This window comes from Schistocerca cancellata, chromosome 2 (assembly GCF_023864275.1).
Source record: "Schistocerca cancellata isolate TAMUIC-IGC-003103 chromosome 2, iqSchCanc2.1, whole genome shotgun sequence".
Lineage (NCBI taxonomy): Eukaryota > Metazoa > Arthropoda > Insecta > Orthoptera > Acrididae > Schistocerca > Schistocerca cancellata.
Genome location: NC_064627.1, coordinates 515,679,997 through 515,695,428, shown reverse-complemented (window position 1 = coordinate 515,695,428; position 15,432 = coordinate 515,679,997). Strand labels below are relative to the sequence as shown.

General features: G+C 42.0%; 1 protein-coding gene across 2 annotated transcripts in view; it reads left to right on the top strand.

Moving 5' to 3' along the window:
• LOC126162064 (putative ATP-dependent RNA helicase TDRD12) overlaps positions 1–15,432 on the top strand; it is a 429,957-nt gene that overhangs the window by 265,199 nt on the left and 149,326 nt on the right. For both annotated transcript variants that reach the window (XM_049918325.1, XM_049918324.1), the window contains exons 14-15: positions 14,169–14,297; positions 15,236–15,381. In XM_049918325.1, coding sequence (XP_049774282.1) covers positions 14,169–14,297; positions 15,236–15,381 — 275 coding nt within the window. The remainder of the gene's footprint in view (positions 1–14,168; positions 14,298–15,235; positions 15,382–15,432) is intronic.

The following is a 15,432-nucleotide window of genomic DNA, read 5'->3' as shown; positions in this document are numbered from 1 at the left end:
TGGACCTGACCTCCTGCACTTTCGGCCTCACAATCCCAATTTCACTGCAGATTAAATAATGATCAGTGTCATCAAAGAATCCCCTGAATACACGTGTGTCCCTCACAGCCTTCCTGAATTCCTGATCTGTTATTATATAGTCAGTGACAGATCTGGTTCCCCTGCCTTCCCAAGTATACCGGTGAATGTTCTTATGTTTAAAAGAGGAGTTTGTGATTACTAAGCCCATACTGGCACAGAAATCCAAGAGTTGTTTCCCGTTCCTGTTGGCCTCCATATCCTCTCCAAATTTACCCATAACCTTTTCATACCCTTCTGTTCGATTTCCAATCCTGGCGTTAAAATCACCCATGAGCAGAACACTGTCCTTGTCCTTTGCTCTAACAACTACATCACTGAGTGCCTCATAAAAACTATCCATCTTATCTTGATCTGTCCCTTCACAATGCGAATATACTGACACAATCCTAATTTTCTTGCTAGACACTGTCAAATCTATCCACATCAGTCGTTCGTTTACATACCTTATTGCAACTACGCTGGGTTCCATTTCTTTCCTGATGTAAAGCCCTACACCCCATTGTGCTATTCCTGCTTTGACTCCTGACAGGTAGCCCTTGTATTCTCCCACTTCCTCTTCTTTCTCACCCCTTACCCGAATGTCACTAACAGCTAAAACGTCCAGCCCCATCTTACTTGCAGCCTCTGCCAGCTCTACCTTATTCCCAGAGTAGCCCCCATTGATATTAATAGCTCCACATCTCATTACCATTTGTTTGCCAAGTTGTATCTTAGGAGTCCCTGGTTTGTCAGTTAGAGGTGGGACTCCGTCACCTCCAAAGGTCCGAGGCATTTTGCTCTGATTGTTGCCAGCATCATATTTAAAGTACCAGGGAAGCAGGTTGCTAGCCTTACTTGCCCCGAGTCCCATTGGGTTTTACCCCTAATGGCTGAGGGACTAACCGGTGGATTTGGTAGTCTTTGCCGTATGAGCACAAAGGTGACCACGACTCAGAATATGTCCGAGATGCCCAGCCTTATTCCAAAGTAACTGGTATCCCGACTGTCGGGACCACTTACTTGGCCACTCATACGTTGCCCGTGGTTCATGAACTAGGACATGATTACAGGAACCCACACCATGAACCACAGACTGTACATCTCACAACGAAAAATAAATTTTTGTGACTGTTGCACAATCAGTATTAATACCAATAACTACTTCATTTTTTTAGTTGTTTGATTGGTATTTTTAAATGATTAAGTATTACAACATATAAATAAAAGAGAATTAAAACCATATGGACAAGTATTCCAAATGAAAAAAGAATGACAAGAAGACAATATGAGAGCAAATAAAAAAGTTAATGAAATGGTTAAAATTACTTGGCAAGGATTAGACAATTTAAAAACATTACCTGAATATTTTGTAATTTTTTAAATTAATTTATTTATTTTTTACAGGTACTTGACGGAATTCGAACCTGCCACCTATGTTTTTCTGGTCTTTTACACTATCAATTGCACAATGGCAGCAGCCTTAATTATTTTGTTAATTTATTGCTCTAGAGGAACAGGCTGAATTGTTTTTCGGTTTTTACTCTTAAACGATGGTTCACTAGGGTGGATGGCTTCGAAGTGTGATAATTGGGTCCTTAATCTACACCACCACATAGGTGGTTGCAAAATGTTGATTGTACTACTGGGGACCTGTCCTTGTTAGTTTGTTCCCAAAGTGATGGAAGAGGCCTTTTTGAGTACAAAATCATTGTTCTTCATTGAACGTATTGAAGAAAAATTTGAGGAAGTAATATCCAGTATTAAAAAGATGAAGTGACTGCTCTATCCTCATTCAAACAGAGATATTTACTCAGTCGCAATCATGGCTCTCTTGCAAGAAACTCGGTGACATTCCAATCACCATCACCCTCCTCTCCACCCCACTCACTTCCACCATCTTCCACAAGAACCTCAACATGAACAAGGGTGTTATTTTTCATTGATCCTCATGTTACAGAGAGATGAGAAACTGTGTACAGATTTGGAAAAACCGATGTTTATTTTGTTCACCATACCCAACAGCAGTCAAAGGATAATTGAGTGGTTATTGGAGGCTTTGTTTTACCACTCTGATGCAGAACTGTACTTTTCATCCCCAATGCAGTGTTTTACATGAATTTGTTTTGGGTACAGGAATAAAAATCTGTATATAAAGATGAGTGGACCCACTTTCTCTCTTGTTCCCACTACACCTGTATTGGGAAACTTGCTTCTCCACCTACTTATCCAGCATCCCCCAGTGGAGGATCATCTTCCTCTGGACGTTTTCAGCAGACTAACTCTGCCTACTGGGCCACCATCAGACATGGGCTATGGGCCCCAGGACATCTCGTTCATACCCCCTTTCTGATAGCACAAACAAAAAAGTCCCCACCTGGAGATGAAACGCCACAAGGAGAATAAAGATAAACAGCAGAAAGAGGACAAGAAAAAATGAAAGGTGAAGATGGACCAGGTGGTCTCATCTGTACATAAACCTCCTGCCTCCCTCTCTTTCCAATTCAACAGGTGATATAGGCAGAGGCTGAAATGTGATTAATCTCCTCGCTTTCTTGCCACCATCCCTGGGTACTCCCACAACCTTCATCAAGTGGAACTGTAATAGTTTTCTTCGCCATCTAGTGGCACTTTGGATACCTACTTTCCTTTTATATAGCTGTATGTACAGAGTCCTTCCAGAAACTCCATTCTGTGAAACATATACTCCTACCCTACATAACAATCATGCCAATTTCAAAAATAGTTTTGATCTTGAAAGGGCATCAGGTGGTGTCTGCATACTGATGCTTGCAGGCACTTTTAGTGGTCAAATTCCACTCAGTACCGCATTAGAGGCTGTGGCTGTTTGCTTACGGACAACTATGGGTTTTACTCTCTGTAATACATGTCTCTTTTGAGACAGGGAGCTGACTTATCGGTAGATAGTTGACCTGATCCATCAGCTACCTCCACCCTTCCTCCTGCTAGGTGATTTCAGTGCCCAGAACTCTTGCAAGGCATTTACACTATGGAACAATTAATCACAGACCTTTACTTACATTCACTAAACAGTGGCACACCAACTTATTTTAGTCTGGTAGATGGAATGTATGCAGCCATTGATCTCCTGATCTGTAACTCTAGCCTTCTCCACTCAGTCTAGTGGAGGATACATAGTGCTCTCTATAAGATTTATCATTTTCAGATTGTTATGGCCCTCCCACTTTGTCACCCAGCTGAGTGCCATTGATAGTGGAAACTTAAGAAATACAGTTGATATTCTTTCAGTAATGCCCTACCATTCAATGCTACACTACAAGGGAATATTGACAACTTAATATATGACACTAGTACTGACAATTCCCCATTCTATGGGAACATAAAAAACCGCTCATAACAGAAACTGGAAATCTCTCAGGCAATGTAAGACTGCTGGTGGGGACCCCAATGACATACACATCATCCATTAGTTCAAAATCTTAGTGTCTTTCAAGGCTTCATGTCCAGGCACACTAGCTTATGAAACACCAGAAGGGAAAAATTTGGGAAAAGTATGTTGCTGAAACAGGAACTCATATCTCTTCCTCACAGGTGTGGACCACAATGTACTGTGTGTATGATCACCAGCTAGCAACTAGTATTCCTATTATCCTCTTAGATGACAGTATTCATTCTGACCCTACTGTTAATCCAGAACACTTTGTGGCACAGTTTGCTCAAGCATGTGCGTTTGACAATTACTCCTCAGCCTTTCGGCTGCACACAAAACAGGTAGAGGATAAGAACCCACTCTTCACTATTCAATGTCTGGAACCATATAACACTCCTTTCAGTGAATGGTAACTCCTCAGTGCTCTGGTCGTAAGTCATGACACAAAGCTGAGACCTGATGAAATCCCCAGTCAAATGCTTCATCCAACTGTGCATTACCAACACCACATATTTTGGTATTCAGTGGTATCTGATGTGAGGGTTTGTTTCCAACACAGTGGCTGGAAGTCACAATTGTCCAGTTTTTGAAACCAGGTAAAACCTCATATAAAATTGACAGCTACAGACCGATCAGCCTTACAAATGTTGTGTGAAAGTTGCATGAATGAATAGTGAACCAACAGCTATGTTGGACTCCTGAGACGAGAGCCCTTTGTCCAACATCAAGTCTGGATTTAGGGAGTGCAGATCCTCAACTGAGCATTTAATTCCAATGGAATGTGTGTAAGAATGTCACAAACATCTCACTGCTGTCTGGTTTGACTTAAGAAAGGCATGTGACCCATTATGGTGACACTACATCTACATGTACATCTACATCCATACTCCGCAAGCCACCTGACGGTGTGTGGCGGAGGGTACCTTCAGTACCTCTATCGGTTCTCCCTTCTATTCCAGTCTCGTATTGTTCGTGGAAAGAAGGATTGTCGGTATGCCTCTGTGTGGGCTCTAATCTCTCTGATTTTATCCTCATGGTCTCTTCGCGAGATATACGTAGGAGGGAGCAATATACTGCTTGACTCTTTGGTGAAGGTATGTTCTCGAAACTTTGACAAAAGCCCGTACCGAGCTACTAAGCGTCTCTCCTGCAGAGTCTTCCACTGGAGTTTATCTATCATCTCTGTAACGCTTTCGCGATTACTAAATGATCCTGTAACGAAGCGCGCTGCTCTCCGTTGGATCTTCTCTATGTCTTGTATCAACCCTATCTGGTACGGATCCCACACTGCTGAGCAGTATTCAAGCAGTGGGCGAACAAGCGTACTGTAACCTACTTCCTTTGTTTTCGGATTGCATTTCCTTAGGATTCTTCCAATGAATCTCAGTCTGGCATCTGCTTTACCGACAATCAACATTATATGATCATTCCATTTTAAATCACTCCTAATGCGTACTCCCAGATAATTTATGGTATTAACTGCTTCCAGTTGCTGACCTGCTATTTTGTAGCTAAATGATAAAGGATCTATCTTTCTGTGTATTCGAAGCACATTACACTTGTCTACATTGAGATTCAGTTGCCATTCCCTGCACCATGCGTCAATTCGCTGCAGATCCTCCTGCATTTCAGTACAATTTTCCATTGTTACAACCTCTCGATACACCACAGCATCATCTGCAAAAAGCCTCAGTGAACTTCCGATGTCATCCACCAGGTCATTTATGTATATTGTGAATAGCAACGGTCCTATGACACTCCCCTGCGGCACACCTGAAATCACTCTTACTTCGGAAGACTTCTCTCCATTGAGAATAATATGCTGCGTCCTGTTATCTAGGAACTCCTCAATCCAATCACACAATTGGTCTGATAGTCCATATGCTCTTACTTTGTTCAATAAACGACTGTGGGGAACTGTATCGAACGCCTTGCGGAAGTCAAGAAACACGGCATCTACCTGTGAACCCGTGTCTATGGCCCTCTGAGTCCCGTGGACGAATAGCGCGAGCTGGGTTTCACATGACCGTCTTTTTCGAAACCCATGCTGATTCCTACAGAGTAGATTTCTAGTCTCCAGAAAAGTCATTATACTCTAACACAATACGTGTTCCAAAATTCTACAACTGATCGACGTTAGAGAAATAGGTCTATAGTTCTGCACATCTGTTCGACGTCCCTTCTTGAAAACGGGGATGACCTGTGCCCTTTTCCAATCCTTTGGAACGCTACGCTCTTCTAGAGACCTACGGTACACCGCTGCAAGAAGGGGGGCAAGTTCCTTCGCGTACTCTGTGTAAAATTGAACTGGTATCCCATCAGGTCCAGAGGCCTTTCCTCTTTTGAGCGATTTTAATTGTTTCTCTATCCCTCTGTCGTCTATTTCGATATCTACCATTTTGTCATCTGTGCGACAATCTAGAGAAGGAACTACAGTGCAATCTTCCTCTGTGAAACAACTTTGGAAAAAGACATTTAGTATTTCGGCCTTTAGTCTGTCATCCTCTGTTTCAGTACCATTTTGGTCACAGAGTGTCTGGACATTTTGTTTTGATCCACCTACCGCTTTGACATAAGACCAAAATTTCTTAGGATTTTCTGCCAAGTCAGTACATAGAACTTTACTTTCGAATTCATTGAACGCCTCTCGCATAGCTCTCTTCACACTACATTTCGCTTCGCACTACATCCTTACCACATTGTACATATGAAGTTTTGGAAGCCCTTCTCGATTGTTTTAGTTTATTTTATTTTCTGTCTCTCCAGTTGTTTCATGTCCAGGTTGGGATGTCCTGTAGCACCTTCCATATACTGGAGAATGGAGTCCCACAGGGATTCATGCTGAGTGTGGCCCTTTCTGTGATAGCAATTAAAGGGCTTGTAGATGCTTTGGGGCCTATGGTCTCACTGTCCCACTGTCCCTATATGTAGATGTCTTTCAGTTCTTCAGGAATGTTGCTGAATACCAGCTGCAAGATGTCATCAGGAAAGCACAGTCCTGGGCTCGCAACTGTGGTTTCCTGTTTTCCAGTGCAAAGACATGTAGTATGCACTTCTGCCAGTGTAAAACTTTTCATTCAGATCCAGAACTCTACTTTCATAATGAAATGCCCAGTGTTGTAGAGTTATATAGTTGTTCAGTGATTTTTATTTGATGCTCGATTGACATGACTACCACATATTTACCACCTTAAAAAGAAGGGCCAGTTGAAAGTAAGCACACACCACTGCCTCACTTACATCTCTTGTGATCTAGAATGCTCTACTCCTTGCACCTAAACAAAGCCCTAGTTCTATCCCAACTACATTATGGGTGACTTGCTTATGGATCAGCAGTCCCTTCTACTTTACAGCTATTGGACCTGGTTTACAACTGCAGTATCTGGCCGTTCCAGCAGCAGAAATTTGTCTGGAATCTCTTTGCACTGACATCTGTCTTCCTCCTTTGAATCATCTTGTCAGGTTTCTTCACAACACCCCCCTCCCCAAACAACACAGTGTGTACCTCATCCAGAGACATACCTGAACCTTTTCAACAGAAATGATAGGACTCTCTACTTTTTTGCTTGTTTCTCTCACTTCGTGGTGAATTTCCTACTTCTGCAGCCATCTGTATTGATGGCTCACAGGTTGATGATCACATTGTCTTCACACATTCCAGGGGTCGTGAACAACACTCACGACTGTCTGTATATACTGTTTCTACAGCAGAATTAGTAGCCATTATCCAAATGCTTGATTATATGTGCGCTCACTCTTGCAAAAATTTCCTAATCTATGGTGACACTCTAACAGGCCCGCACGCCACAAGCAATGCTCTCCTTGGAATCCACTGATTTTGCCCATACATTATCTTCTTACTCAACTCTACAGTACTGGGAACTTGAGTGGATTCCTCTTGACTCCATGTCAAGTAGGAATGCTACTGAGATGGAAATCCTGCAAATGAGGACACTGGGATCTGCCTCGAAGACAACATGTCATCATCAGTTTCTGGAGACAAGGAACGAGGAATGGCTCACTGTGACAACTACGAACAAGCTATGCCGTAAAGGAGTCCATGGCCACATGGCACTCTTCCCTTCACCCTTCTCAAAGGGAATCTGCTGTCCTGTACCAGCTACACATTGGTCATACCTGGTCGATTTATCGTCACATCCTCGGGCGAGATGATTACCCTTTTGTCATTGTGATACACCTCTTGTCAGTGGCTTGTGCCCTGTTAGGGTGCCCCAACTTCATTCCTTTGTGGGAAACACTTAAGCTTGGCAACTCTGCCTCTACTGTTAAACAATGACATCCAAGCAGCGTCTCTGGTTTTATGTTTTATTTCGAGAAACTGGTTTATATACATACTCACATGAAGTTCATTACCGTGGTCTCATCTGCTCTATTCTCATTCTGTGACTTGAACATACAGCTAATATTCTACAGTGAATGGGGAACCGCTGGAAGAGTGCGGAAGTGGAACTCCCAACACAGTACTGGATCTGGAGGTCCTCCAGAACCTTCTGGCCAGCACACCTCCTCCACTCTGTTGCATTTTATTACATTTACCTTTTTTTTTTACTTTTGGTATTATTTTGCCTTTTTAATTATGAATGAAAACACATGTTTTCACTTACTTGAGAATTAATCCTGTATTCTATAGTGATCGGGAGACTGTTGGAGTGTGGAAGTTTATCTCCTGCTATGGAATAGACCATTTGCAGGGAGGGTCTGGCGATTTCAGATTGGCACACCATTTTTTTTTTTTTTACCTCATTGCAGTTTCTTACTTTTTGATGTTTTATTTCCTTCCCACTGATTTTACCTCACTCTTTACTTCAGATGATGCAGCAAACATCAGATTGGTAGTACATTCTGTTCTTCTACTGGAAACCTTTAGGTTTTGATTCTTAATGGTAAAAAGGGACTAATGACCTCAATGCTTAGCCCCTAATAAATCTCTCAAAAAATTTGTTTATTCTTGCAGCCATATGGTGTCAAGCAACAGGCTTGTGTCTTGACTAGGAAGGATAAATTTCTTATTACAATCCTAGAATTGTTTACAATCTTTGAGCTTGGTAGTCAGCATACCTCAAATATACTAAGGCGAACAAGAACATTCACTTTCTAATTTGCTTAAGAAACCAGGGAGGTATTGCTGAATTAAGTCTTGAGAGTCAGTACAATTAGCTATTTCTCTGACAGGCATTAACATATTATCCATGTTTATTATTTTATACATCTTGGCATGTTATACAATGCATATGATAAATGTTGGCTCCTTCACAAATTTCATGACACAAATGTGATACATATTTTAAGCTTTTGTGAAATCTCCTGTTGTTCCCTAAAAACTGCCACCACCACAGCTTAATCCACCTGCTGAAATACAGTACTGGCACTGTCTGCCCAGCCTTCATCATGTAAGGGCATAGCAGTATGTGTGTGTGTGTGTGTGTGTGTGTGTGTGTGTGTGTGGGTGGGTGGGTGGGTGGGTGGGTGGGTGACGTTCGGTTTTAGTCCATTTTGATGGATCTGAGGTTCAAGTTATTCTCTAATGTTTTCAGCAGCTGTAGAATTTTTTCAAGTGCCTCATTTGTAGTTAGAACTAATAACATTTTAAAAAGGACTGATTGCTACTCACCTCATAGAGAAGACACTGAATAGCAGACAAGCACAATGAGAAAGACTGCTAGAATCTTAGGTTTTTGTACACAGCCTGTCTTCCAAAGTAGGCAATACATACAGAAACTTACACAAAAACACACACACACACACACACACACACACACACACACACACACACACACACAAGAACAGCTCACACAAACATGGCTACTGTCTCTGAGCTCTGGGTCTCAGCTATGGCTGCATCTGATTTGAGCTGCAATCTGGTGGGGTGGGTCACAGAAATCTGAGGCAGCATAGGGCAGGATGGGGGAACATGCTGTGCTCCCTGTAAAATTGTGTAGGGACATTTTTGGGACAGGATAGGGCTGCTAGGTGCAGTGCTGTGTGTGTGTGTGTGTGTGTGTGTGTGTGTAATGGGGGCAGGGAAAGGGATAGGGATAGGGATACGGATACGGATAGGGAGAGGTAGGTGGGAAATAGGGACTAGCTTAGGATTAGGTCAGGTTGCTTATGGGAATGAAGGATTTCTTGCAGGGAGTGTTCCCACCTGTGCAGTTCAGAAAACCAGATGTTGATAAGAATAATCCAGATAGTGCAGGGAGTGGAGCAGTCATTAAAGTGAAACACATCATCCTGGGCAGGGCGTTCAGCAACTGGGTGGCCCAGCTGTCTGTTGGCCACAGTTTGGCAATGGCCATTCATACAGATGGACAGCTTGCTAGTTGCTGTACCCATATAGAAAGCAGCAAAATGGTTGCAGCTTAGTTTGCAGTTCACATGGCTGTTGTCACAGGTGGCTCTGCTTTTGAAACTACGGTGGAGAATGTAATTCAGTTTCCAGTCCTGGGTGGTCCTGAGAGGAATGTTACTGTATTGATGGACTGTAGATGTGTGGAAGGTGATAGGTGACTAGAGAGACAAAGAACAGGAGCTTTTAGTGTTTCTTTTTGGAATCTCAGGTTTAAGATTATGATCCTGTCTGATATATATCTCACACTTTCAATACAGCTTTGTACTTTCTTATTGACCATCACTGCCACGCCACTTCTTCCGAACGTGCTATTCCCACTCCAGTACAGTTTTCCTCCTCCTCTCAAATTCTTCTCACCTTTCCCTTCCACTTTGTTTTGCTTAATCCCAAAATATCTAACTTTCTCCCTGTTAGTACATCTGTCATTTCTTCCATTTTTCCATTGAGGGTTAATATATTAAGGAGGCCAATATTTAGGTTTTTTTTAGTCCATTTGGTTTCATCTTCTTGTGCTGATGAATATAATCATGTCTCCCATCATTCACACCAGTACCTGAAGAAGCAGTGGAGCCAAATACTGAGTGGTTTGTTCCGAGGCTCGTCTGTGTTTTGAAAGCAACATATGAAGACTTTCCTACTGGCTTGCTAGGCCTAATGCAAGGAAGGACTTTCTGTTGGGGTTGTCTCCCTTAGCCTTTGGAGTTTCTCCTCCACCACAAGGCAATGGTTCCCTTCTCATTTAATCCTCAGAAAAGAGGGATGCCTCATCTGCCAGCTATGCCATTCCGAAGTCTTTCTTCTCCATCGTCGCTGCCATTAAAGTCTTCACCGGTAATGCTGGGCACGGGTTCCGTGTTATACCCTACGGGATTGGGTCCCTGCCTGAACTCAGCCATCCTATCACTCCGGCCTACTGAAGTGTGGGATGCCCACCCCCGCGACATGGACGCGCCAGACAGCAATTACCCCAGTGGAGGAATAGGGAAGGGGACCCTACCTCCCTGGAGCCAGTTTAATGATTGTGCATGGTGCCACAATCAAAGGCACTATAATCTATCGTAAAGTTAAATTGTTTGATTGCACGTAAAAATGATGTAAATCCTATATTTCTTTCCACATTCCTGAGATCACTCTTCACAGGATCCAAGCAATACAATTAACGTAATGTAAAAATGTAATACAAAAGAGTATTTTAACTGAAAAAAAGTTCTTTGTGCCATAGTAATTATTCATACTATTGGAAACTCAATTACGACAGTGCATTGAGCAAAAGCAAAGGAAAGCAAGAAGAAATTTTGGGAAGAAATTAAAGTTCAGGGAGAAGAAATAAAAACATTGAGGTTTGCAGATGACTATAATTTTGTCAGACATATCAAAGGCCTTGGGATAGCTGCTGAATGGAATGGATAGCGTCTTTAAAAGAGTTTATAAGAGGAACATCAGAAAATGTAAAACAAGAGTAATGGAATGTAGTTGAATGAAATCAGGCGATGCTGAAGGAACTAGACTGGGAAATGAGAAAGTAAAAGTAGTAGATGAAGGTTGATTGAAGCTGCAGAATAAGTTCACTGAAGTGGAGAGGATATAAAATGCAGACTGGCTAAGTGCAATAAGCACTTCTGAAAAAGAGAAATTTTTTAGTGTCTAATTTAAATTCAAACTATGAAAAATCCAGGATGGAATAATAACAATATTATGAAAAGGATAAATTGCTGTTCACCATATAGAGATGTTGAACTGCAGAAAGATGCAACTAAAAGACTGCTAAACATGTGAGCTTTCAGCCAAATCTCCTGCTTCTAAACTAGACAACACACTTACATTCATGCAATCAAAACTTGCACACATATGACCGCTGTGTCTGGCCACTGAGGCAAGCAACTGAGCATGATGGAGAAGCAGTCTGGGTGGTGAGGGTAAGGAGGAGGCTAGGGTGGGGAGGGGAAGAGAGAGCAGAATTCAGGGACGTGGTGGGGGCAGGATAGGGCATCTAGATGCAATTGGGAGGGTAGAAGGGGGGAGCAGAAAAGGGGTGAATTAGAGGAGGGGAAAAGGAGACTGTTGATGGATTGATGGGTTAGAAGGCTGAGTATTGCTGGAATGGGAGCAGTGAAGGGAATAGGAGGGTAAAAGAACATACTGTATACTGCAGGGAAAGTTCCCACGTACACAGTCAGAAAATCTGGTGCTGTCATGAAGGAACAACATAACACAGGCTATGAAGCAGTCATTGAAGTGAACAACATTGTATTGAGCAGTATGCTAAGTAGCTGGGTGGTCTAGCTGTCTCTTAGCCACAGTTTGTCTGCATGATTGCCCACCAGCAAAGGGTGGCCAAGAGACAGCTCTGTGACCACTGACTTGTTGGGATATGTTATTCAAGTGTACTGATGGTGTACCTGGCATCTATCTCTAACAGTGTACACTGTTTGCCTAACATGTGTCTTGCCACATTGGCACAGAATTTGATGTACACTAGCCTGCCACAAACTAAGGTCATGTTTGATGCTCCCCAATAATGCCGGTTTTTTATTGAGCGGGCATTTTCTTAGTTTGTGTTTTTTCAGACTTTCTCTGTAGTGCACCAGTGTATGATAAAAAGGCAGTGGCTGCTTCTTCCTATGCAACCTCATCCATTTCCATAGTTTACATTGTAGTGGAGGGGTGCAGAGTGCACCTAATCTGTCACTCTAAGTAACTGTTTTTTCGGAATACAGTTCTGAGGTATTCTAGTTCATGGTGAAGACACTCTATATCTGAGATAATGTGCGCTATTTGTGCTAGTGTTTTCAGGACTCCATTCCTCTGCATAGGGTAGCGGTAACCTCTTTGGGTAAGTACAGGCCAGTGTGTGTTTCATTCCAATAAACACTGTGACACCTCACCACCTGACCATAATGGTAAGGATTGGTAGTCTTCCTTCCGCCTCAGTCCCTGTAGTGAAATTGATGTTGAGATTAATGGAGTTGAAGATGTGTAAGGAAGTCATGGAGTTCGTCCCTTCCATGGGGCCAGATGACAAACATGTCATCCACATAGCAGAAAAAGCAAGTGAGTTTCCATTTGGATGATTTCAGGGCTTCTTTCTCAAAGTGCTACGTGTACAAATTTGCAACCACAGGTGAGTGTGAGCTCCCCATTGCAACTCCCTCCATTTGTTCATAGTATTCTACATTAAATAGAAAATACATGGCGGTCAGGACATGACTGAAAATGTCAGTGGTCTTACCATCAAATTTATGATCAATGATTTTAAGTGACTCTTATAGAGGAACTCAGGTAAAAAGCAAAACAGTGTCAAAGCTGACCAATATACCTAAGTCTTTTAACCTGAAGTGGTTGGATGTTTCACAAAATCCACAGACTTGAGGATGTGATGTGGACATTTAATGACATAATGGCTTGGCAAGTCTTTCAGATATTTTGCCATCAGTGTGTGGGAGATCTGATGTTGCTGACGATGGAACATAAGAAGACACCATTTTTGTGGCCCTTAGGGAGTCCATAAAGACTTGGTGGTACAGATTCTTGTGGTAACAATTTCTTGATGATCCCCTGTGGTAAATACAAGTCTCTGTGAATTGCAGACCGCATAGAGAACTGCTTGCAGCGGGGAGGGCATGTAAGTTGACATGTGCCTGCAGGGGGTAAGTTCGTCAGGGCATCTGATGATGGCAACATGTCTAATGGCCGAAGTATTGTGCGTGTTGGACGCTAGGAAGCGGCAAGACACTTCTGGATTGTTCAGTCATCAAGTACACTGGAAGAAACTGATGAATCACAGACCAATCATTGCTAAACTGAGGTTTGGCACTTTCTTCCACTGACTGCTCTAGGTCTTTTCCACAGGTTACTCCCTTAAATGCATTGGTGTCACAGGCTGCAAGGTTTTGCATAAAGACCATTTTGACTAATAAGGAGCGTTGCAACATGTCCTATCAACCTTTCCATGACTAACCCTAATTACATCCCCACTTTTGACATCTCAGTTAGAATTTTTTTGGTAGTACTCATTGTGAAACTATCTTGAGGTTACAAGACAGAAACAGTACTTCTCATTCAATCTCTCATTGGGCGGCATAGAACTGAGGTAGTTTAATTAACTCTAAGCCCTTGAGTGTTTTGTAATATAATATGTCTTTTCATCCACCTTGTAACTTGTTTGACAGTAATTTTATAAAATTTAAAGCCAAATTGAGTGTTAAATACTCCCTATTGTACTGTGTAGCTGCTTGTATCACAGCAGAAGCAATTTTATCTATTGTTATCACAGAGAGGTTAATATTTAAGTACAGTGAAGACTGTTTTAGCTACACTTGGTATTTTCAGGAACTGCATCAAGAGTGTGTTGTTCATATTTTAATGGGAGAAGAAAATGCTAAACAGCTGCCAACAATTGTACATTTAATGAAACGACTAGGAGCTACAGTCTCCCCTGACCTTGAGGCAGTTTCCGCAGTAAGTATCTTCAGAATTTTGTTTTTCAGTTTTCAGTAAGCCAGAAGAAAAAATGTAGAAAATTCGTTTACAGTTATTATATTGAACATTGTAAATGACAAGATTACAAGTACCACTACTATTTTTCATTTTTTAAAATCAGTTTTAAACTTAATATTCAGATAGTGCAACATATCTCTAGTAGTATGTGTTGTGTACACCATAACACTGCAGTTTTCAGAAACATTTTAACATGGTTTGTCAGCTTAGAGAGCCTGCAGGGGAACACAGAAAAATTTAATGGTAAATGAGAGTTTTACTCTATATACATTGTAACAAAAGGAAAATTAAATTGAGAAAACGATTATGCTATGTGATACGGTTGCTGGCAAACATTTACTGTCTGTAGGCAAAATATTTGCTGTTGATAAATACGAAAGGAAAAGTATGTGAGTCCTTACTACAGGTGGGTCTGTAATCCTGGGGTCTGAGTGACCTGCCCTTATATTGTAACCTTCCCCAGTCTATATTCCTCTCCTCCCTGAGAAAGGCATCAAAAAGCCCATAAAGCTAAGCTAGTGTCATGTTTTGAACCTTTGTCAACCTATCCTCCCCTCCCCTCCCTTTATGCCCCTCCCCTCCTGTCCCCTCCCCTCCCCTTCTCCCCCTCCCCCCCCCTCCCCTCCCCTCCTCTCCTCTCCTCTCCCCACCTCTCCCCTCCTCTCTCCTCTCTCCTCCTCTCTCCTCTCCTCTCCTCTGAAGGCATTAATAGCCCCAAAAGCTTAGCTAGTGATGTGTACTTTTACTTTTATACATGTCTATTGGCAATACTAATCATTTCCCCTCCTAAAGTTGAGTATTCCATCAAATTGGTAGTTGCTGAATCTCTCCTCACTTAAGAGCATATGTGTGTTAATTTATCATTTTTTACTGCATATAATTCCAACACTTTTTTACAGTCTATACTAAAGAAGAAAGATGAAGAAAAAGTGGACATGCCATTATGTTACAATATAAAAGCTTTTGGTGCATGTTGGGACAGATCACAGTGCCTATATAGACATGTGATTATCCCAGAAGAGGATGTTGTTGGGAATCTCCCTGTGTATGTACTCTATTTTGTAAACTTTGAGAACTTATACGCAGTTCTTTTCTT